Raw genomic sequence first — 22,550 nt, 5'->3', positions numbered from 1 at the left:
AGATGTTGAGTAAAATGTATAGACGCTAGGCGCACCTACAGCGCCGGGATAAGCGTAATGTACGATCGGTACCGCCTTATCGGGATATCGGTTCCCTGTACACCGCGCGTGCCTTTGCATACATAGATGCGGCTGCGTCGATACTCGATATCGCATAGAATATTGTCGTGTCTCCGCGTTCGTCCTGGAAGCCGCTGGGAACCCGCACACAATGAAGACCACTGCCTCTCGGTCAGATGTAAATCTTTACCCACTCGTTTTCAATGGTTCGCATTGTTCTATTTAACGATACAATTCAAGCGAATTTCTCTAACTTTCGTGAGCGATCTATAAGGAAAGTAAGCGTTTGTAACGTCAAAGAGGATGAATTTATAGTGTTATGAAACTTTATTAGGAAATATGTATTTTGAGTTTAAGATCTTGGATATTGTGTGGCCGTCTAATAGCGAAGATGACCCTAAGCATGCGCCGGGTAATATCAGCTAACAATCTACGCAAAATCTATGTGCGTTTAGTGCAGGCCGTATCTCAAGGGCATAATATGAGTGGACCACGCATGAACCATGCGGTAATAGTAGATTTAATGCGCGATAAATTCAATTTATCTTATTAAAGGTGGGTTATCGCGGCTGGCGAGGCGTGGCGGTTGTGTCGCAGCCCGGCGTGGGTAGGGTTGGTATCGTACAAGTCAAATCTTTCGCTTCGCCCAGGCGTTCTCTCACTTATCTTACGTCCCACGCGCTGAGTTGTGAACGTTTATTTAAATAAGGACAACATATTAAGTAAGCAGGTACTAAATTGTACTTTTAGTTGGTTATTTGTAAAACCATTTCTCCTTATTAATATTCTTGCGGCAGTTTCCTGATACCAGCCTGCGAATATATCCTCATTTCAATCTTACGAGTCAATAGTTTCAGTTACTATTTCTATTATAACGAGAGCAGTACGTATCTAACGAGCCGTTTCAAAACCATTTGTCTCTTATAAATTATTTGCATTCACGCCTCGACCTATACGAATACAAAGTGGCCACACATCCTTATCTACTTGACTGGAAGCGGAGGCCATTAATTTACCATTCGAGGGGCACTCCTCGAAAATGTTATTTATTTTAGTTTTCACACCTTGTTTGGTGCTTGTTAAAGTTAAAGTGATCCAGCTACTTGAGCGGGCCGCAACAAATTCCCTGGCAGACGGAAACACGGCAATCTGTAACCCGATCTAGGGGACGTAGCTTAAGATCTCCGAACTGTTTATCTTGCTGGTTTCCTGAGTGTCACGACATTGTAACTATGTTCGACGGCGACGTTCGACGTTCCGATGCGTCGATACATCACTCGCGTCGCCTTAGTTACGGCTGATCCTGACTCAGTTAATGTCCATTGATTGTGATTGCGCGAGTTTCTTGGTTATTTGTTAAGAAGATAACATGTTTAGAACGTTTATTAGAGGTAGTTTATAGAACGATTTGCAACGAATGTAATGAACCAAACTGTGTGGTAGTAGTCCTACTTATCTGCCAGACATTGAGAATTGACGTTGATGGATTGACTTGCGATGTGCCCGCGATGTTTATTGGACTGATAGATTTATACTACAAGTGTATTCAGCCTTTTAATTGTCACGATTAAATAGCTAATTTCTTCTGAAGCTGCCTCATATCATATCGGACAATGAGATCATAAACTTATGATCATTAAAAGCTAACTGTTAGACTGCTATTTAAAGGCTAGTTAGCATTAAAATTTATGCTTAACAGATTATGCTATCAGACGCTTAGAACACGACCTTCATGCTAATTAAAACGATAAATATATTCTTGACAATAATATCGTAGTTAAATAATGCTAATCGGTGTCCCTTCGGATTTACTAAGACTATGTAAGTAAAGCTAACTATGTTATCTATGGTGTAGCGAGAGCTCTTTATGTTATTTAAGCCATTAGCTTAGTCTGTTAAGATTGTACTAAACTTCTTGTTTGCCTTAAAAGTTATGGCCCGCGTAGATTTGCGTGGGCTTAGTCTGAAATTGTCATAATGTCTCTTAAAGCTTTGGAACATAAATGCAAACAAGATGATCTCTTTTCCTTTTTCTGTAGTTTAACCATTATTTGAATTGATATTTAGTTGTTTAGATATTATTGACATAAAAATAAACACCGTCTCTTTTACAGCTGCGACTCCTTCTTATATATTAGATTCACTTTCATACTAAATGCGTATAAATTATATTCCGACTGTTACAATATCACAAAGCTTCTCAATCATGTGACAGACGACATTGTATTGAAATAGAATCACCTATTTAACCTGTTTGAATGTGGGGTTTCTTTATTTCATACGTTCCTTTACCTTTTATGGATAATTGAAACTTTAAGAGCCATCAATGAGATTTATTGTTCTTCCATGTTAGGATCGTCATTTGTTTTCAATATTGTTTCATTGGGTGACTCAGGAAAGGTAACGAATTCTTAACTTACGTAACTTGGTATAGATAAGCAGAATTCTGCGAAAAAAGATGTCACTTTTTCTGATGAGACAAGTTGGTAAATATGAGACAGACATGACAGAAAAAATTGCAACGTGTGACTTGATACAAGAGTGTACAAAGTAAAAGCTTATAAATTAGCATTATAGTCAGGAAATAATAAATCAAGATATGTGCCTGAAATACACAACGCAGAAACATAGTCATAATCTTTACTTGCGACATAAAACAAGGTTCCAGCTAATGTATAATCCTGGTTGACTTAATACGTGTCAGTTTCATGGTTGAGCTAAACAGGATCTAGTTTTAGTGATAAACTAGTTGGTAGAAACGTTATTGGCGTGAACAGACCTTAAGGCAAATCAGGTGTAATAATGTTACAATAAATTATTTTGGATTGAATGTACTTTGGACTAGACTACATTGCAGTTTTAATGGTCTTATTATTTATAGGCATAATAGTAAAACAGGAAACTTTTTGTCTATGTCAATATGAAAGAGCTGAACGACCCACTGGACAAATTGAAAAAAGAAACAGTTTAGACACTGAAAATATTTTTTTTTAAAAGCTTCTGATTTCTCTAGGTATGTATAAGACCGTAGGCGTGAGTTAGATAGCAGATAAGTTCAATTTAACACAAACATTAACTTACTTTTAATTAAGATTTTAGGAAGGTGAAAAAAGTCGTGGTGGCCTTGTGGGTAAAGGACCAACCTCTCAAGTATGAGGGCGCGGGTTCGATCCCAGGTCAGGCAAGTACCAATGCAACTTTTCTAAGTTTGTATGTACTTTCTAAGTATATCTTAGACACCACTGACTGTGTTTCGGATGGCACGTTAAACTGTAGGTCCCGGCTGTCATTAAACATCCTTGGCAGTCGTTACGGGTAGTCAGAAGCCAGTAAGTCTGACACCGGTCTAACCAAGGGGTATTGGGTTGCCTGGGTAACTGGGTTGAGGAGGTCAGATAGGCAGTCGCTCCTTGTAAAGCACTGGTACTCAGCTGAATCCGGTTAGACTGGAAGCCGACCCCAACATAGTTGGGACAAAGGCTCAGAGGATGAGAGGATGACGAGTTTCTGAAGGAACATAATTTCCCGAGATTACTTCTAAACGTGTTAATAACAAACAAATGAATATTACCGCTTTACAAGATTAATATAGACTCAACTGGCGTTACTAGTTACACATACTCGTATGCGTCAGTAATCAGGTGTCCAGTTACCGATATAATTTTATGATGATTACATCTGACGAACACAGGTTTACTTCTTATAGACATGCCATTTGGTCGTGTGTGTGCAAATTGCGTGCTTTATACGGATATCTGCTTGCATATTACTTAATTAGAGGTATCAGTCTATGTTTGTATGTGATATATCTTTGATTCTTCATTAGATATTACTTTATTATTGACATGGTTAATGCTGAATCTGTGTTGCCTAGCGTTGAATCTTTCTCGTAGATCTAATGATTCTAGCCACCGCGTATGTATGTATCCGGTTAAAGCTTAATGGTATTGACATGTTCCAATATCAAAAAGACTAAGATTAATTTCCAATATCCTATAAGCTTGATACAAATCAGTCCATTTGGAGAATACTATCCTGATATTACTAAGAGTATTCTTATCTCAGCCCTTATCAACCTGATTGAGCTTCGATATCCAACTTCCCGATAAAATCGATTCTTTCTGAATTACGGTACCAGTAACTTAATCCAACCAACTCCTACAAGGCAAACCAGGTTTATGAATGAGTGTAGATCTGATCAGTGTAACGATAGATGCTGCTGTCAGGCTTCCGAGATCAACTAGTAAAGCAGTGAACATCAGCAGGAAGTGATTACTCTATCCGAGTTCATTCAAACTTAATGCATCTGTGGAGCTTAGTTCTTCCGAGGAATTAATATTGGTACAGATACCAGTAAAATATTGATTGAGTCTTAGCTCATACACCAAACAAGTCTTATCAAAACGGATTTTTCATAGATGAATTCAATAAAGAAAGCGTTAAATGAATGGCCATTCAAACTGTCTCAAAAGAAAGAATTGCCTAACAAGGTCACCTTTTGAGAGAACATAAGCTTATCATATAAAGTGAAGTACTTCAATTAAACGGTCGTATGCCATACCAAACGCGAATACTCAGTAGAGTATAGTGCAATACTAAACTGGTTCCACTATATCACCGTGGGAGAAATAGCTTCAGATCCTTTAGACATATTCTAATTTTCATAACATCCACCAAGGGGCAATTAGGTGTCATGTTTACATACATTAATTATTCCATTGGAACCCCTAAGAGCAAATTAACTGGTGTACACGTTATGACTAACAGCATGAATTTACGAAGCTAGTTACACAAGTGTGTTTATGCCTAACTACATACGAGAGTGCATACATACTCGTAAATATCAGTTACCCGTTTTCTTTGCGAAGACACCGCCTCAATGAATACTGAATCTCGTTTTGAATGAAAAAGACAAAAACGGTCAACGTGAAAATGTAAACGGTATCAACAAAATATCCTTCACCTTGTTCTAATATTGGAGTATGGCGAAAAAAGTTTGGAAATCACATCGTCTGCGCGTGTCTGGTTGTTCGTGATCTTTTGGTTACAGCAAATATACACAGTCACAGATTGTGTGCCACACCTCAGGTGGTCCAAGATGGCTGGTACTACAAAAAGAATAGTACGTACACAATAAATTGTTTGAGATAAATCTGCACGTTTTTGTATTTGCTAAAAAATATAACGAGCTTCATCGATACATTTTTCGGCGCGCTTTTGTTTGATTAGATTTTATTTTTACTCGTCTGCGGTAGACATGAAAGCTTAGGAATTTCACTTACTGTGAATGTAAATCGAATTCAATCGAAAAAAATAAATTATATTCTATTTGATCTTCCGTCGTTTTCTTATTCGACATCTATTCTACATAATTAAGAGTCCCAAAAAGGGCTTGAAATATTTTTTTACCATTATCATCACAAGTTTTGCAAACTAGAACTTAAATTCAACAATAATCCATTAAGATTCCTGTATCTTAACACCTAACAAGAAATTCTATGGCGCGCCTATTAAAATTCTATGACCGATAAATAATTCATTGTCAATAAGCGAGAAATGCTGTCTACTCTTCATCAAGATTTCCGATAGTATGAACCTGGAAATACCACTTGTCACGGTCAGTCTACACTTAAGCCCATGTTACAACTACGTATGTAAGAAAGAGATCAAGGATTTTTACTTAAAGGTACACTGATTTATTCTGAACAATCTTAAGGAGAAGTTACAGGGTTTAAAACTTAGATTTTAATTATATATTTTTGCTGGAGTTGGCCCAGCCTACACACTTGTGTAAACTAACGGGACCATTTGAAAGACGAATAATTTGCACATTTTACAATTATTCCTAAAGGCAACTTCAAATATAAATAACTAGCTTCCTAATAACTGTTTAACAAATGTTTAATTACCAGTAACTATCTTGTGCCATGCCACAAGTCAAACAACCGCAATGACTAATCTATATTGGTATTTATTTATTTTCCAGCATATAATTTACATTTTTAAATATTAAATATAAAAATAAAAAACATTTAAAAATATAAAAAATAGGTTGCCACCGATATCGGGCACAGGGTCCAAGGTACCGGTGGTTAGGGTCCCAGAGACAGAAACCTCCTCACAATACGTGCCGTATCAAGGAGTACTGCCTTCTGAATCAGTCCCTTGATCCAGCCGCCCAACGAGAGCCTCCTGAGGTGTTCGTCGAGGCTCTTGGCTATTAAACCATTGGCCGTAACGACAATCGGCACAACAACAGCCGTGTCGACACTCCACATGGCGACAACCTCGTGCGCTAAGTCGAGATACTTTATTTGTTTCTCTTTCTCAGCTTTCACAAGGTTCTCGTCATGCGGAACGGCGACATCGACTATCATCGCGCGGCGCGCTGATCGATCTATCACCACAATATCAGGCTTATTGGCTACAATAGTCCTGTCAGTGATGATAGATCGATCCCAGTACAACGTGATATGGTCCTTTTCGAGAACTGGGTCGGGCGCATACTTGTAGTACGGTACCTCAAGGTCTACAAGGTTGTATTGCAGAGCAAGCTGCTGGTGGATAATCTTGGCCACTTGGTTATGTCTGTGCAAATATTCACCATTAGCCAAACGAGAACAACCAGATATAATATGTCTGATAGACTCACCCGGATGGTGACATGCCCGACATATGTCAACCGTCCCGTCTTTCACGATATATCTCCGGTAGTTATTCGTAAGGATAACTTCGTCCATAATTGCACATACAAACCCTTCGGTTTCTCCAAACAAGTCACCGAAGCGTAGCCAAGATACGGACGCATTGAAGTCTACATCGGGGCCATGAAGAGCCCCGAAGAAGCGTCCGTGTAGCTGTTTGCTCTGCCATACCTCCTTGCGATCATGGGTAGTTAGTACCACAGGTCTGCGCCAGTTCTCATTTGCCAACGATAGCGGGGTGAGTCCTTTGTCCACTGCTACCATATCACGATGCATACCCACGTCGCTTTTGAGAAGATATTCTCTGAGACTGCACACCTCACGGTTGTGGAGCGTCTTTGCATTTAAAAAGCCTCGGCCTCCACATTTCCGTGGGATGTACAGTCTCATCACCGACGATCGTGGGTGATGCATTCGTTCTGCGGTCAGCAGTGTGCGGACTCTCCTATCCAAGGCATCCAATTCAGTTTGAGTCCATTTGAGTATGCCGAAGGAGTACATCAGGACTGGCATGACCCAACCATTATAGGCGCGAACCTTGTTGCCGCCTGATAAGGAACTTTTTAGGACCTTATTCAGGCGGCCAAAGAAACGCTCCCGTAATGACTGTTTCATGACAGCCACATTGATGCCTAACCCCTCCGCCATACCCAAGTATTTATATGTATCGTTTGCGGAGAGTGATCTCAGGTTTATGGAATCTGAGAGTTGTACTCCCTCAGATTCCACAATTCCCCCTCGCTTTACATGCATGACTGCACATTTGTCCACACCGAACTCCATCCTGATGCAACTACTGAAATTTTCAGTGATCTTCAGTAGCTTCATCAGCTGCAGTTCTGTAGTGGCAAACAGTTTCAGATCATCCATATAAAGCAAATGGGATATAACCTGACCCCCTCTCCGCAAAGGATAGCCCAGCCCCGAACCCTCTAGCAATGTGCTCAAAGGGTTCAAGGCCAGGCAAAACCAAAGTGGACTCAAACTGTCACCCTGGAATATTCCCCGCTCGATCTTAATAGGATCGCCGGTCCCTTCAATTTGTCTACATCCTGGATAGTGAAGAACCGTTCTCCATTGCTCCATACATGACGCAAGAAAGGCGCGTAGAGTTGTATTTATTTTATACAACTCCAGTACCCTCCTAAGCCATGCATGGGGGACCGAGTCGTAGGCCTTCTTATACAATGACAAATTATTATTAGCATTGCAACCTTAGCGTTCAATAAGGAGATGTTCTAATGAAGCTATTACAGCAGAACAATATGAATTATGGTCGAAAATTCCCGCTCATCTTACAAGGAAGGCTATAAAATAATATTTTCTACAAGGAACATCACGTAATGAGCGTAAAATCGAAGCAAGATAGTACCTCTGTTGGCGCAAACTACACCCCAAGATTTATTGGACAGATGCGGAAATAAATCAGCGATTAAAGATGGCTTAGGATCAAAAGGTCGGAAGAAGACCCTTGGCCTTTAACTACAAAATACCTTTTATATTCTCTAGACGAAGCACGTACATACATAGAAGAACTGAGACCCATGGTCATTACTACGTACGGTGAAAGTTGTAGTAATGTGCTACGAAAAACTACTACGAATTACGTGTAAGCGGTTTAGGCACGTCTATTGGTATAATAATGATGAATGACGCTTAGTAGTGTACCTGCTAATGCTCTTAATGGCCTTATGTACTTAGGGATCATGAGGCAGGTAGTAACATTTGGAGTCTACTAGCTATTTCTCTCAAATAGCCTCTCTTACTGTGCCTCGTTAACATTTATTTTAGTACTATCTGTCTGCCAGACGGAATAAGTTACTAATGTAATTAGTCTAGTAATGTAGGAGTACACGTAATTTCCCCTCCATAAACCTATATAAATCTAATTATTCTGCCGTTACAAATAACACGTCTTTCCAATCGATTTTACAGTTGCATCGCAATAAATAAGCAAAAATTTAAGACTGCGCATATAAAATATTTATGAGTACTTAGCAAAACCTCTGAGTACATATTCCGTAATAAAATTATGCTCATGCGCTTTCAAATCTACAATCTTTATACTTAGATCTTAACTTTGAAAATATATATTTCCGTTTCAGATAAGAAAATTATCACTGAAAACCTTAAGGATATACTCGTAATCGTTTCATTAATAAAGTAGGTAGTTAAGCAATTAAACGCAGTTACATAGTCGTAACATGTAACATAATCAGTATAATTCGTGTTAAGCGCAATCACTCCCGTTAGAAACACTTAACTTTTATTAATATTGTCGGGACACCTTTTCACACACGGTCGGTTAGCCCCATGGTAAGTTATTAATTAACTTGTGTTATGGGTGCTAACACAACTGATAAACTACACATAGCTACATATATACATATTTATAAATACATCATAACACCCAGACCACGGCCAACAAGCATGCTCATCACACAAATGTCGACCGAACCGGGAATCGAACCCGGGACCTCAGGTTCGGCGGTCCGGCATGATGACCATTGCGCCATCGAGGTCGTCGTATTGATTAATAAATTCGATTTATTAAATTAGTCATAAATTATTTTATAGCTGGCAGTCTAATAAATTCCTGTCGAAGATAATGCTATCTAAATTGAATTTGCATGAAACTTTCCTGTAGATCCTATCACACACTACACGGAATAGTTTTCACCAGTTCTCTATTTTTCAAGTGGATGAGTAAAATCTTAAACTTAGTGTAACTACTCGCTGAATCTAATTAATATTACTTTATAAGCTAAGCCAATTTAATATTTATATTGAAAACAATACCTACGCCAACAAGGACTTATGTATACGTAATGTGTTATCAGAGCTCCACTTAAAAAGCCTTTATTTGTCATCTACGCCCTGTTACTCTATATTTTATACTTATAAAGTTTTTAATTATTATTGGATATATATTTCCTCTCGGACTGGCCTCAAGCAGCGATGAATAGAGAAAAGTGGAAGGCTTTGGGGAGGCCTTTGCCCAGCAGAGGGACAGCATAGGCTAATTAAAAAAATATATATATTTTATGCCATCTTCATCCATTCCATCTTATTGCAAATGACGGATCGTCATGAAGCTTAATTATGGATTCCCAACAGCTGCTGCAATAAACTAATAGTTAGATTAAATAAACCATCAATAATTTCCATTCGAATCTAGAACGAAGATTCTTCACACATAATTGCCGCATCGCCCATTAAATCTTCCCTTAAACGCTTAACGAAGCATAATAACTGTCTGCTGTACTCGTATGTACCTCATATCAGCTTGAAGGCCACTCGAATCAGTTCGTAACGAAGTATTGAATAACAGTACCGCTATCCTGGAGCCTGCGTAAGAGTGGGCGCAACTGTACTTTGATAAGTTCAAGTTTATGATTGCAGTACGGAAAAGCATTGATAACGATGATTGGTCGCGTCTGTACTTTAATTTATACATCCTTTTTCAAATTGGCTTCTTAAAATAACACCATATTTTAGAAATACCCGTGTAAAATATAAAGCAGTTAGTGTTATCTGCCACTATATTTTGTGGTATCGATCGAACGTGTTAGAGCAAAGAATAAGCCATAAAATGTTCGACCAGTGGGTGTCGTAGGAAGCGATCGAAAGATCTAATCAGGTGGATGGGCTAGCATCAGCCATTGATATCAGCGGCTTTAGAAACCCGGTTTTCAGGGCCGTCTCGACATTTAGAAAACATGTACAACAAAATTTTCGGTGTACGCTTTATCAAGGAAGATATTTTGTACTTTTTACTTAGGTACATCTGAGTATCTGATTAATAGCAAAAACAATATTTCTATAAGCAAACTCAACGTGAATTGCTTATTCTGGTATTAACATCATAAGTTGATCATTACAGCCACAGTCGCAAGAAACACGTCGGGATGATAATGCGTGTATCATGCATTAGTATCTAAAAACAATGTACACACGTAAGGAGAGAGCACTATATTTAAAGAGAAGCCGGGACGCGTGGGAACCACTCTTCATAGATATTATGTCAGCTTAATGAAGTTTTTCACTCTTCCTGCATTAAAATTGCCATAATCATTTCCTTGAGATTCAAACAAAGAAAGCTTTGTATTTACTATGCATTTTTGCTTCACACCATTGATTCAGTACCTCAGATTTTGTATTACACGACGATATCGATCGAATTCTCATACATCGATTGTAATATGCAAATAAATCAGGATAAACTCGGAAGTAATTACGCGTTGGTTATGTAACACAACCCTGAACCTGTATTGAGGTTGGTCGCGGCCAACGAACGCAGATTGCGTGCGACTAATGTGCGACCGTGCACACTTGATCGTTTTAGATAGCTATAGACGCACGTTATAAAGTCATTTAATATCGTAATAATCTATTTATCTTTGTTTTTATAGGAGTTTGTAATCGAATTTAGAGCTTAATTAAGATACCGTGTATTGATATCGTTTACGTTATGTCTAAAAGTTATTAAATATTATCTTAGTTTTACGTGTATAATTTTACTAATTTAATTAACTGGAGTTATTAATTTTATTGAATTAAGGAAGAGAAACTTATTCGCGAATCTTATTCACGCGTATGTGGTATGCAATTGTGATTTTATATTACTCAATTCGATAAAATTGCAATTTAATTAACTAGAACAAAAATTTGAGCTGCGTGCATAATAACCATTTGACCAGTACTTAACTCGTTAGCAAGCGTGGGAGCAGATATCAGAGACACTTTAGCACTTTAACGTAATTAATGCACTATAAATTATATGGTATCATTTACTTTATTAAAAAGCATACAACCCGTTATATTTTTATGTGGGAATTCTCATTCATGCGACATATCAAAAACAATGTATTACGCTCATAAGCGTAATAATGAGCTTGGTTTTGTTTCACGTCGTAAAACAATCGATTTTTGTCATATAATGCTTCATTATTACAGGTTATTGAACCAAAACTAAAATAAATATTAAAAACACACACATTAATTCAATCTGTCACAGCCAACCGACCGCTTACAAATCGAATATTTATTGATTTTATTTTTCTTTTAACCGTATCAAGAAGTGTTAATCGCGCTATACACAATATAGTACTGATCTGTGTTTGACGTACAGTCATTTCGTACCGTGAATTAATTATAATCCACATGAAAAGGTAACTCTTGACTTTCTATGCATTTCTATTGCACGTTAATTGGAATTTCACTTCAATTAATTGCTGGACTGTTAGAATGTGTGAATGACTGGTAAAGCAATTCTAAGGCACTTCGATAATGCTGGCTTTATTGGAGAACACGCCTAGATAGGACTTACAAAATCGATCATCTAGCTCTTCTATTCAGTAAGATTTTATGATTCTAAGAATAATAATTATAATTACAAATGGGAAAACTCACAATAGAAGAAAATTATATGTCTTTATCGCCTGCAATAGTATTATAGTTCCTCCTATACCTATTTGTTTCAGAATACAAAAGAGAATTATAAACTATCAAATTAAACGTATCATCATACAGCAAATCAGACCGCAATGCCTTTTTATACTAAGCCCTTTTATAACTTTATTCATTCTTATTTACCGTTTTTGCAAAGAAAAATTTAAATGTTCTGTAATAGCTTCATAATCTGTATTGCTTGGAGCATTTTTAATATAACGTTTGAATTAAACTTCAAACAGATTGTATTTATATGTTCCAGAGCAAGACAGGCGATGGACATATCAATCTCAGAATGCAAAATAAGAATTATACAAAAATCTGCAATCTTTCTTTTGACTATGCCGCATTACATTAACATCGCTGTCAATCTGACTTCACTCAAAAGCATAACTGTCTAGCTCCGTCTTTATCCCAAAGTTCTGGAATGAGAATGAAGACCTACATTTTCTTCCATCCTCCAGCCTCCGAGCCTTTTTCCCAACTATGTCGGGGTCGGCTTCCAGTCCTAGAAGAAAACCTAAATTTTTTTGCATGTTCACAATTGACTTAGCTGCTATAAGGGCCCAAATTTCTTCATCAACAACATCTTCAACTATGACCAAGAATATAACAGAACATTCAGATAGTTTAACAACCTTCAGTTATCGCGATCAGTGACGTCACGATGCCGGGATCATGTCAAGATCGCGAACCTTAGATTTGCTCTTATGGCAAACATGTCGTGTGAATAACTGCCCTACAATTGACCTTTTAGCCCTACGTAACGGGTCGTAATATGATTCAACTATTTTTTTGAACTTGGACAGGTTGACCTCAAAGTGTTACACAGACTGAAGGTTCAAAATATTGCCCTCCATTGAATGAGCAATGGTTAGCGTTAAAGATAAAAAAACTTAACATTACAAAAATATACCTATCTTAAATCAGGGATGTCCGAAAAAGAATCGAAGAAAACAAAAGTTCAATAAAAACATCATTGTCGAAAATCAAAATTAAAAACAAAATTGTAACCGCGCGTAAAGATATGAAAAGCAACGCATAACAGGTGATACCATCCCAAAACCGTTGAAACAATTTAGATCGTTCAACTTGAACGTGACATCCGGTACTATTTTCGTAGAAAAAATGCCAGTTCGAGGATCTAGCCTGGCTCGGTAACCCTCTCCTGAGTCATCTCGACCGCGGTACCCTGTTATCGAAAACAGAATCAGTACGGTACTGACGGTCAAAAAGAGCAGTAACTCTACAAACGATAACATCCGACAATGACTATCCGACTACTCAATCGTACTTTGCGGCAAGTGCTGTGTTTAATCATGGTGAGCAATTCGATGCAAAATTAATTAACAGTGAAATAGTTACACGTAAACCAAAGTGAAATTATAAAGGAAAAGCGGATTTACGACCAGAAGCAGTAATTTTTGTTTAACAAATAATCGAATCTGAAAAGCAAGAGTTAATCACAACGCTCACTAAACTTACGGAAAGAAGTGAAAGTTTGTGACTATTAAATAAAAGAACAAAAATTAGCGAGTTGTATCAGTAATAAAACATTTCTATTATGAGCACAATCGTGAAGGTCAATTGGGAGCACGGACGGTATATTATTTAATGTTGTTAATGCAATCATGAGTATTTACGGACGAGACTATAAAAAAGAAAGTTATGACACAATAGATGCTTTAAGAAATCTTAATCCTTTTACAACATTGTATTTTAACATCATTATCATTTGAGATCTTCTGTTAAAAAGATTCGTTTTTGTGATTATCGTTGCTTATTGAGAGATCCTCAAGTCGGAATTTGTATTAAATAAATATTTAATGCTAGGAGTTTAAAATCAATTACTGGTGTTCCGCTGAGTGTCGAGTCTGTATCATTTGGAGCAATTATAACGCTTTTAAATTCAACATGATGAATGGATGTTACTAAAATGTTAGAAGCTCCTTTTTGAATAACAATAATTGATGACTATATAATTATGGCGTTTGGTCTAAATATTACGTTTCTAAGGATCGTTCTGTTAATAATTTCAATTATTCTTAATCGTTTATAAATGAACTTTCTTCTTGAATGTTTTCAATTTTATTCAACCGTGAGAAAACTTGAAGTATGGAACCGAAATCGGAGATATTGCGTTCAAATTGCATGCTCTCTACAATTTGAATAGTTATGCCTGCATTTGATTTTATTTTATGTCTACATACCTTCGCAATTTGATTGCGCTTACATTTATATTCCACATCGAATATTAAACTGCGTAAAACGGTATAAAATAAAAATATTGAATTGAACTGATCCCATTAAGGTATTATTAGCTCTTTTGTGAAGGGTAAAAGGAAAATTATTGTTACAAACACGATCAGCGTTTGTGGATACAAAAAGCTCTTTGTTATGATCGTCGGATGTCAATATATGCAGGTCAGTGGGCCAGATAAGTAAGTACTGCGACGAGCTTATGATGATAATCATCCAAATTGGATATCTCAGCAGGTGGACATTGTAATTGTTTGCGGGAGATGCCACTACTGTATGCCCGTCACATGATTTTTATATATCCGCTATAGCTTAAAATAGACCTATGTAAAATATTCATATTTAAAATTCAGAATAAATTAAAGCTTCTTGTTTTCCACAAAAAGAGAAACCTAAAAAATCGATCTCTTTAAATGCATAAGTTCCGTACCTAACAAGTTTATGTCCAAAATTAAATTAAAGACGCAAAAAGTAAAACGAAATGGCCTTTTGTGAAAAAAGCTACAAAGGATAATCGTCATTTAACAGGTTTATTAACCTGATCCAGCAACAAACGTGACGAAGTAATCGGCAAATCGCAGGGTACATGACCGTGAAGCATTGTTATGAGTAAGAACCAACGCGCACGAATCACTCCTCTCGTATACCAATACTAAGTTTCAAAATACCTAGCCGCCATAAAATCGGAGAAAATCCTTGCATAGTAGCTGTAGAAAGAATTTGCGAAACTAGGCGTCTTCGCAAATATAACAAGCAAAGTAAGAAATTTATAAGTTCTATACGCAAGAGCGTTGACACAGAAACCCTCGGCGAGACAAACGGGGATGAATGAGATTGTGGCTCGCGATCCGAGACCAAGCTGCAGCGATTTCACATCATTGTTGCGATAACTAATGACAACTTGGATAAATTGACGCACTTTCAACGGATACATAAATTGTTACACTACATTCCTATGTTGGTTGCGAAAATAGCCTCACTGACAAATAGAATTCCATGATTGTTCCATTAATTATTAAAAGAAAATTAATAAATAAACTTTCTTTGATTCCAGACGGTGCCCCTACCTGCCGGGTCGACATCAGTGTTGGCAAAGCCGACAAAGTATCACTACTATCCTCACAATCAGCACATCTATTTGTTGCCTGAATGCGCTATTCAACAGGTAATTGACGCTTTTGTTCTAAAGAAAGTACCGGAACTGAAACAAATGAAATGCTTACAAATACTATGACTAATCGATAGGCTAGTTGAGCTCAGTAATTGCAAGCTCTTTTAAGACCTGAGCGAAGATAATACTATAAGGTTTCCTAACTACCCGTATTATCTACGCTCAACAGAGATGCGAATCGAATGTGCTTTTGTTCTAAATACAGTGCAATGTCGGAGAACACTAACGCTTTGAAAATGTACTATTTATGGCAATACAATCATTGATTTTGTAACAACGTAAAAATTACATTTTCTCCAATCAATGGTTTAATGAAACTAATTAAAAGAGTACTAACTATCTCGACTAGTCCACCATACCAAGACTACGTAAGTCACGTGATGAATGAAAATCAATCCCAAAGAATCTCGTCCCACTTGTCTGGAACGAAGACCGTTCGCTATGCAGTATGTTGGTTCGTTAGCTTGATAAGGCGGTAACGTTACAGGTATGCAACGCAGTGTACGTGCGTCTGAACTACACGCAACCGCTGTGCGCCTGCCCTGCTCGCTACCGAGACCCGTGCTCCGCCAGCCTCAACGCCGACGACCTGCATACGACGCGCCTCACCACCGACTCCAAAAAAAAGGTAACGCTCCAACATAATTTGATTTGACGCACTCAATTCATTCTACGTATCTGTCGCTTTTTGCGGAACCATTGGAATGTTTGTTGCAAAAGAAATCGATTTTGCTATTTCAAACGCTTCTTACAATGTGTGCCGCACATTAGTTCACTGTATCATTGTACGGTGCTGAAAACTGGCCATTGATGTTTTGAGGTCGCTCTAACTGCAAGTGTAAAGACTTGCATAGAAATGCTACTTTTTATACAAACTAACTAGGCATTTTCACGCCCGTATATGAGATTCACGTGATACAAAGAATCGCGTGCTAGGTCTAATTGGAGAATTCTATTTTCGTATATAAGCCGATGTTCCAATTAATTTAATATTTTTGTTGTTGGCATGCTGTTTTTACCCGACTGCCAAAGAAGGAGGGTAATGTTTTTCGAGTGTATGTAAGTATGTATGTATGTCTGTTCCTTTGTGACCTCCTGTAGCCTAAACGGCTTGATGGATTTTGATGTATGAGGTATCGTTAGATTTGTCTTGATTACGGGAGTGTCATAGGATACATTTTATCCTAAAAGTCCCTATTTTTTCTAAATTTCCCTTTAAAAAAATATGTATGCGGTATCATTAGATTCATTTCAATCACGGGAGTAATAATTAATATAGGATACGTTTTTTCTCAAAATTCCCACGGGAACATGTTAATTCTGCGTCAACGCAAAGCAACTCATGCGTTAGCAAGCAAAAAGATAGGGCGTGGCCTGGCATGCGGCGCGCGGCGCGGTGCGGAGGGGGATATGCTCGAGTATACAGCCCGAATGCGGGCACACGCATAAGGGCACACGTCGTTGACGGTCTTCAGCAGTAATGACTCACCTAATTCTTTTTCTTCTTCACTACCAACAGTCCAGATTGGCGGTAAATTTATGTTGCGGAGTAACATCACTCGTAATCTAAAGCCAAATGTCGTCGAAATAATTTAAAATGGTACTTACATATACATAGTCTTCTACATCTACAACATTTTCGTTAAATAAAAACAGCTAAAAAGTTATAAATAAAAGAATTATTATTAAAAAAACAAAATACCCGACTGCACACTAAAAAAAGAGTAAAACAAGCCCCACAATAATATTTAATTTATAAATATTGATGGAAAGCATCGCAGGCGGGGACCACCTTGACCGCCACCAACGAAAATTCTGCTAAATGGTGCACAACCGAAATGACTATAAATAAGCCTCTGTTGGTCCCCGCCTGCGATGCTTTCCATCAATATTTATAAATTAAATATTATTGTGGGGCTTGTTTTACTCTTTTTTTAGTGTGCAGTCGGGTATTTTGTTTTTTTAATAATAATTCTTTTTTTGTAAATATAACCATCGAGCTAGTGGGCTTAATCTCCAAGCAATACTACAATTATTTTTTAAGGCTCTAGCGTTTTATGTTAGAAAAGATGCATTTATGTTATTTAACAGCTAAATAAGGAATAGACACGGAATATATTTCAACATTTGATCGACATTATTGTAACTGAAAAAACTGAATTAATATAACAATTCAGTTGAAAAATTGTAACATAAAGACTAACATAAAACAATTTACATTACAGTTTGCCAGCAAAGCTGTGACACTAGTGAAGACTTGCGAGGCCGTGTCAGAAATGCGAGAGTGTCGAGCACCAAGAGACTGGTCCTTATTGGCGTTGCAGAACATCAGAACTGGGAAGTCACATTACCTGGTCATTTGCCGGTGTCCCGAAGATCATATATTAGGTAATACATATTTTCCATGATTCAGTTTAGGTGTTTAAGACCTTTTAGTAGATAAACTCTCCATATCTTGGATCGAACTGTAGCTATTGATACGACAGTCTAACGGCTTAATTAGCATAGTATTGAAAGCTTAAGCTTAGAAGTGGGTTTAATGCGTTGGACAGTACTTCCTGCTTTTCCTGCTTATAACCATAGGTGTTTGCGTAAAATCGTATAATCATTGTCGCGTCAGATATGTCGTCTGTAAGACTTCCGCCGAGAGTGCCGCAAGGGACAATCTTAGGCACATGTCCAATTGAGAATTTCTATTGTCCATTATATTTGGTAAAGAATTCCTATTTATCAGATACTGTTACTTACATGGTTGTGGCTACAATATAAGGGATCTTGCATTCCATGTATGTTGACAGTTCGTGTTGCATTGTATGTACATTACCGTATTGTAATCGTCTACAGTTGTCCAAATAAGTATAAAAGTAAACAAGAATATTTCACGGGTGTTATACAAGTGTAATTTACATTACTGACAAAACTAATTAGTAGCAGCTTAATCTATTTAAAAACCGCCATGATACAAATACCTATGGTCAGGTCGTTGACGTCTACAGAGAGAACTTCAGTACTAGTATAATAATGTATTATGTTGTTTACTTTGCAGAAGGACCTATGTCTCACGACCAGCCGACATACGCGTCTGTGCCAGGCATCAGGGTTTACGGCATGATGTGTGTACGACCCACCACCGCTTATCATTCCCGTAAGTTTCTTTATACTTTCTTGTTTCTAATTCTTTCAGAAACATATTTTTTCAAACATGTGTCACTGGTGATTGATGATTTTGAATGTATCGTTCCTTTATTGTTTGAAGAGTGTTTCTTACGGTTTACTTTTTCTTTCCACAGCATACAACAAAAACAGATACACCGGCTTAACCGTACAGAGTACTACAGGTGCCTACAAGGTGGACTATTCTCAATCCCACGCGTATCCTGACAAGCCAGTCTACAACAGATATCACACTCATAGCTACACAGAACCTTATTACAATCGGAGATCTCGAGTCGCGAGGACCAGGCGATCGACATCAGAATACCCCCCTTTCCCATGGTACAAAGTTATCGAACTAGCACGGTCGTTACATTGGATCAACTAAACCCTAACCTCTTTTAAAATTAGAATAGACAAAAAGTTTGTTGGCTTCATAGAGGCTTTTTATTAATCGGTTCCGCCTCTTTGAATTCAACTTATACTTGAAACATATTTAATTTCGAAACGCTTTTTCGCTTATTTATCCGAATTTTTAGTTAATACTTGCTTACTAACTTTCCCATTCTAAACGTGATTGTTTAGTGTGGTGAAATTTATTTTTGGATGCCTATGAAATACTCAGTACAACTGCATTTACTAGAATAATTAACAATAATATTATTTATTGAAATATAATAGTGAATCCGTTATGTATGGGGTGAAAATGTTTTCTGTCCGAATTAAATTAGTAACTTTATTTGTCTCTAAAGTACCAGTAGATTCAAATGTTAAAAATTGCAGTCTTTTATGTGTTGTGTTTTAATATAGCACGCCAGGCCAGTCATGTCGATAGACATGGGCCTCGTGTACCTAGCACATGACAAATCCAGTGCAATTATTTAGAACATTTCAAAAATAATTCAAATCTGAAATCTAAATTCCAACATCTCTATCAAACTCAGGGTAATCTTAACAAATATCGCATTGCCAACAATACTGTAAAATTATATTATCCTTTTGTTCAAACAAGCGCTAAATAGAACAATTTTGTTTCGAAAATAAATTATTTGCATTATTTATATTATTCGAATGACATTATTTATTTCTCGGTATAATGTAGCATAACAATTTTGCCAGAAATAGAAATAACCATGACTATTAGTTATTAAGTTTTGGTTTATTATATTTTCAAAATAAAATATTTTTCCCCACCAATAGACGGTGATTGCATAATAATTAAAAGGTATTCATTTTTTGTACACAAAAGATATGTGATAAGATTTCAATGGTTTTTTTGTGTAACATTTCAGTGCATTTATAGGTGTAGAAATATTTTTAATTTAATATTAATATATTTATTTAAGAACCATATTTATACTTAGCATAGAAAATTGTAAATATTAGATGTAGAAATTACAATATTTGTAATTACGGAAAATAAATTTAACGGATTTTTAAGCCGACTTTTATTTCTTAAATTCTCAAAAGAGAAATAAAGGTAAACGGATGATGAAACGACTATCTGACTTACGACCACGCATTACAGTTGAATTCCAAACCATCCGGTTCCAAAACTGGTTAGTACTACCTGACGTTAACTTCATGAAACAAGAGTCAAACCATCAATGGATATCATATTGACTGAAATTAAAGACACTACCGGCATTATGACTCACACTTTACATGGTTTGAAAATTGGTTTCCGGGCTTTGCAAAGATTGGGTTCAAGTTGCTCCATACTGAAGTTGTAAGAGAAGAGAACCTTAGCCAGTCCTAAAAAAATATAATAAACACGGAGAAAATCGACATGATAAGATGATCACCTATCCAAGCACCGACCGAGCCCAGAGCAAAGCCGCGCGGCATTACACAGCCACGAGCTCTCTTAGCTATCAGAGGGTCAGTAAATGAATGGTGGTTCCTACTCAATATGACTTACCTAATACTTTTTGATCGACGACAATATCACAGGTGTACATCGCCGCCATTAAACGTTGTGGTTGCGCCTGGAACGCTTTCCGACAGCCGTCCTTTACCGCTGACATTATTTGACCTGTATATAAAAATAATGATTAATGTTCTGTGTCAAGTTCCACACTCTCGGGTGCTTTGGATCATTAGGCTTAACTTGGGAATCGAACCAAGAACCTGCGAAAGCAAGCAAAACGAGTAAAACAGTATTAAAACGAGCCCTTTAGCAAGAAGTAAAGTAGTCCCCATTAGTGATACGAAATTGTTCATGCAGAAGTTAAAAAAACATATATATTACCTGACAGTGGCCCAAAATGCGACACGTCATCTCCAGCCGACTTATCCAAAAACCATTCTTCAACACAGAAAGCCACGCCCATCATCGGCTCATCACACAATGGGCCAGCCAAAGACGCCAATTGAAAGCCATTCACAAAACTACTTTCATACTCAAACCGTGGATCTTCAGTAATATCTTGTTCATGATGAAGGTACTTCGTCCTATAATCTTCAGTTTGATTAAGAAGCAAATTCGGACCACAATTCCTAGGCCCTACAGACCATATTTGCTTGACAACATCCTTCCACTCTGGCCCAAGTTTTTCGCAAATAGTTTGTAATTCATCTTTGAAAGACTCTATGAGCTTCAGCATACGATCGGATAGTCTATGGTTAGTTCCATTAATTTGTAATTCTTCTAATTTGCTTTCTAGTTTATCGTTTTTATGTAAACCTTGTAATGTTTTTATATGTTGTGAAATGGCTTTTAGTAAATCAGTTGATCTATCTAATAATGCTGTTATTTCGTTCGGGATTGGTTTAGCTCTGATCTTTATTCTACTTTGTTTATTATTAGTGTAAACTGTTATAACAGGTTCTATATCTTTGTCTATGGCTTTATCTATGACATTTTGAGCATCTATTTCTTCATTAGCCATGTCTATTTTTGGTGGTTCTACTATTGTTTCTCTGAATGGAACAATTGGTTCTGATACTGTGATCGGTATTTTTGCGTAGTGATTCCTAGGAAATTAAAAATATGTTTGATTATAATTTAAAAGTCATTTCATCCTCATAAATAACCTTTTTGCTAAGTACTTACTTTAAATCTTCGAGACATCTTTCCAAATGTACTTTACCGGCCGTAACCAAAACATGTTCACCGGTTTCTTGTAGAAGCACTTGAACGCAAGAGTCTGATTGGTTGAGCAGTTTTAAACCTGGAAGAATGTAATTGAGGATTTATTGTAAATTCAACCTTTTTTCACATGACTTAGAGTACAATTTCAATCAACAGAGATATCAATTGAAGGGTCTGGAAGTATATGATTTTATTGGCAGTACCTTTAAGTAATTGTGGAAGTTGCGACGGATATGTAGGTTCTAAAGCTACCCTCAATATTGGTACTACTGAGTATTGCATTTCACTAAACGCAGGACACGCTATTGTACTAGATAAAGTCGCCGTTCTTAGTACATGCTCTTCCAAACCTCCGATACCTGGAAACAAGAGAATTTTCTTTTAAATAATGGATTAGTATTCCAAAGAGAATATGGCCTATTCAAATAAAAAATCTTAGAACATTATGTTGCAATTGTCTATTGTCCTACTTTCTTTCGTACATGACGTGTGAAGGTTAATTGTTTATACAGAAAACTAAGTGCAATAACAAATATAAATTACTCACCAATAATATTTCCTGCTATTGCTTCATCAATTACTTCTAATTCTCTCCCCATTAGAATATACAAAGATTTGATCCTGAAAAAAAACATTATGTATTAATTACTTCTGTACC

The 22,550-nt window shown here is 37.0% G+C and overlaps 2 protein-coding genes across 2 annotated transcripts in view; one reads left to right on the top strand and one right to left on the bottom strand.

Moving 5' to 3' along the window:
• LOC124637170 overlaps positions 1 to 20,238 on the top strand; it is a 58,762-nt gene extending 38,524 nt beyond the window's left edge. Inside the window, exons 2-6 of the mRNA XM_047173522.1 lie at positions 15,529 to 15,639; positions 16,133 to 16,273; positions 17,871 to 18,033; positions 18,692 to 18,790; positions 18,936 to 20,238. Of these exons, the coding sequence (XP_047029478.1) occupies positions 15,529 to 15,639; positions 16,133 to 16,273; positions 17,871 to 18,033; positions 18,692 to 18,790; positions 18,936 to 19,186 (765 nt within the window). The 3' untranslated portion in view covers positions 19,187 to 20,238. The remainder of the gene's footprint in view (positions 1 to 15,528; positions 15,640 to 16,132; positions 16,274 to 17,870; positions 18,034 to 18,691; positions 18,791 to 18,935) is intronic.
• The window catches only part of LOC124637167 (elongation factor-like GTPase 1), a 119,300-nt gene that overhangs the window by 93,817 nt on the left and 2,933 nt on the right, over positions 1 to 22,550 (bottom strand). Inside the window, exons 5-9 of the mRNA XM_047173520.1 lie at positions 22,440 to 22,513; positions 22,096 to 22,251; positions 21,854 to 21,971; positions 21,050 to 21,774; positions 20,720 to 20,833 (exon numbers count right to left, since the gene is read on the bottom strand). Of these exons, the coding sequence (XP_047029476.1) occupies positions 20,720 to 20,833; positions 21,050 to 21,774; positions 21,854 to 21,971; positions 22,096 to 22,251; positions 22,440 to 22,513 (1,187 nt within the window). The remainder of the gene's footprint in view (positions 1 to 20,719; positions 20,834 to 21,049; positions 21,775 to 21,853; positions 21,972 to 22,095; positions 22,252 to 22,439; positions 22,514 to 22,550) is intronic.

The sequence above is a fragment of the Helicoverpa zea genome, chromosome 15 (assembly GCF_022581195.2).
Source record: "Helicoverpa zea isolate HzStark_Cry1AcR chromosome 15, ilHelZeax1.1, whole genome shotgun sequence".
Taxonomy (NCBI): Eukaryota; Metazoa; Arthropoda; class Insecta; order Lepidoptera; family Noctuidae; genus Helicoverpa; species Helicoverpa zea.
Note: the sequence above shows the minus strand (reverse complement) of the source record. Positions and strands in the feature narration are given on the sequence as shown.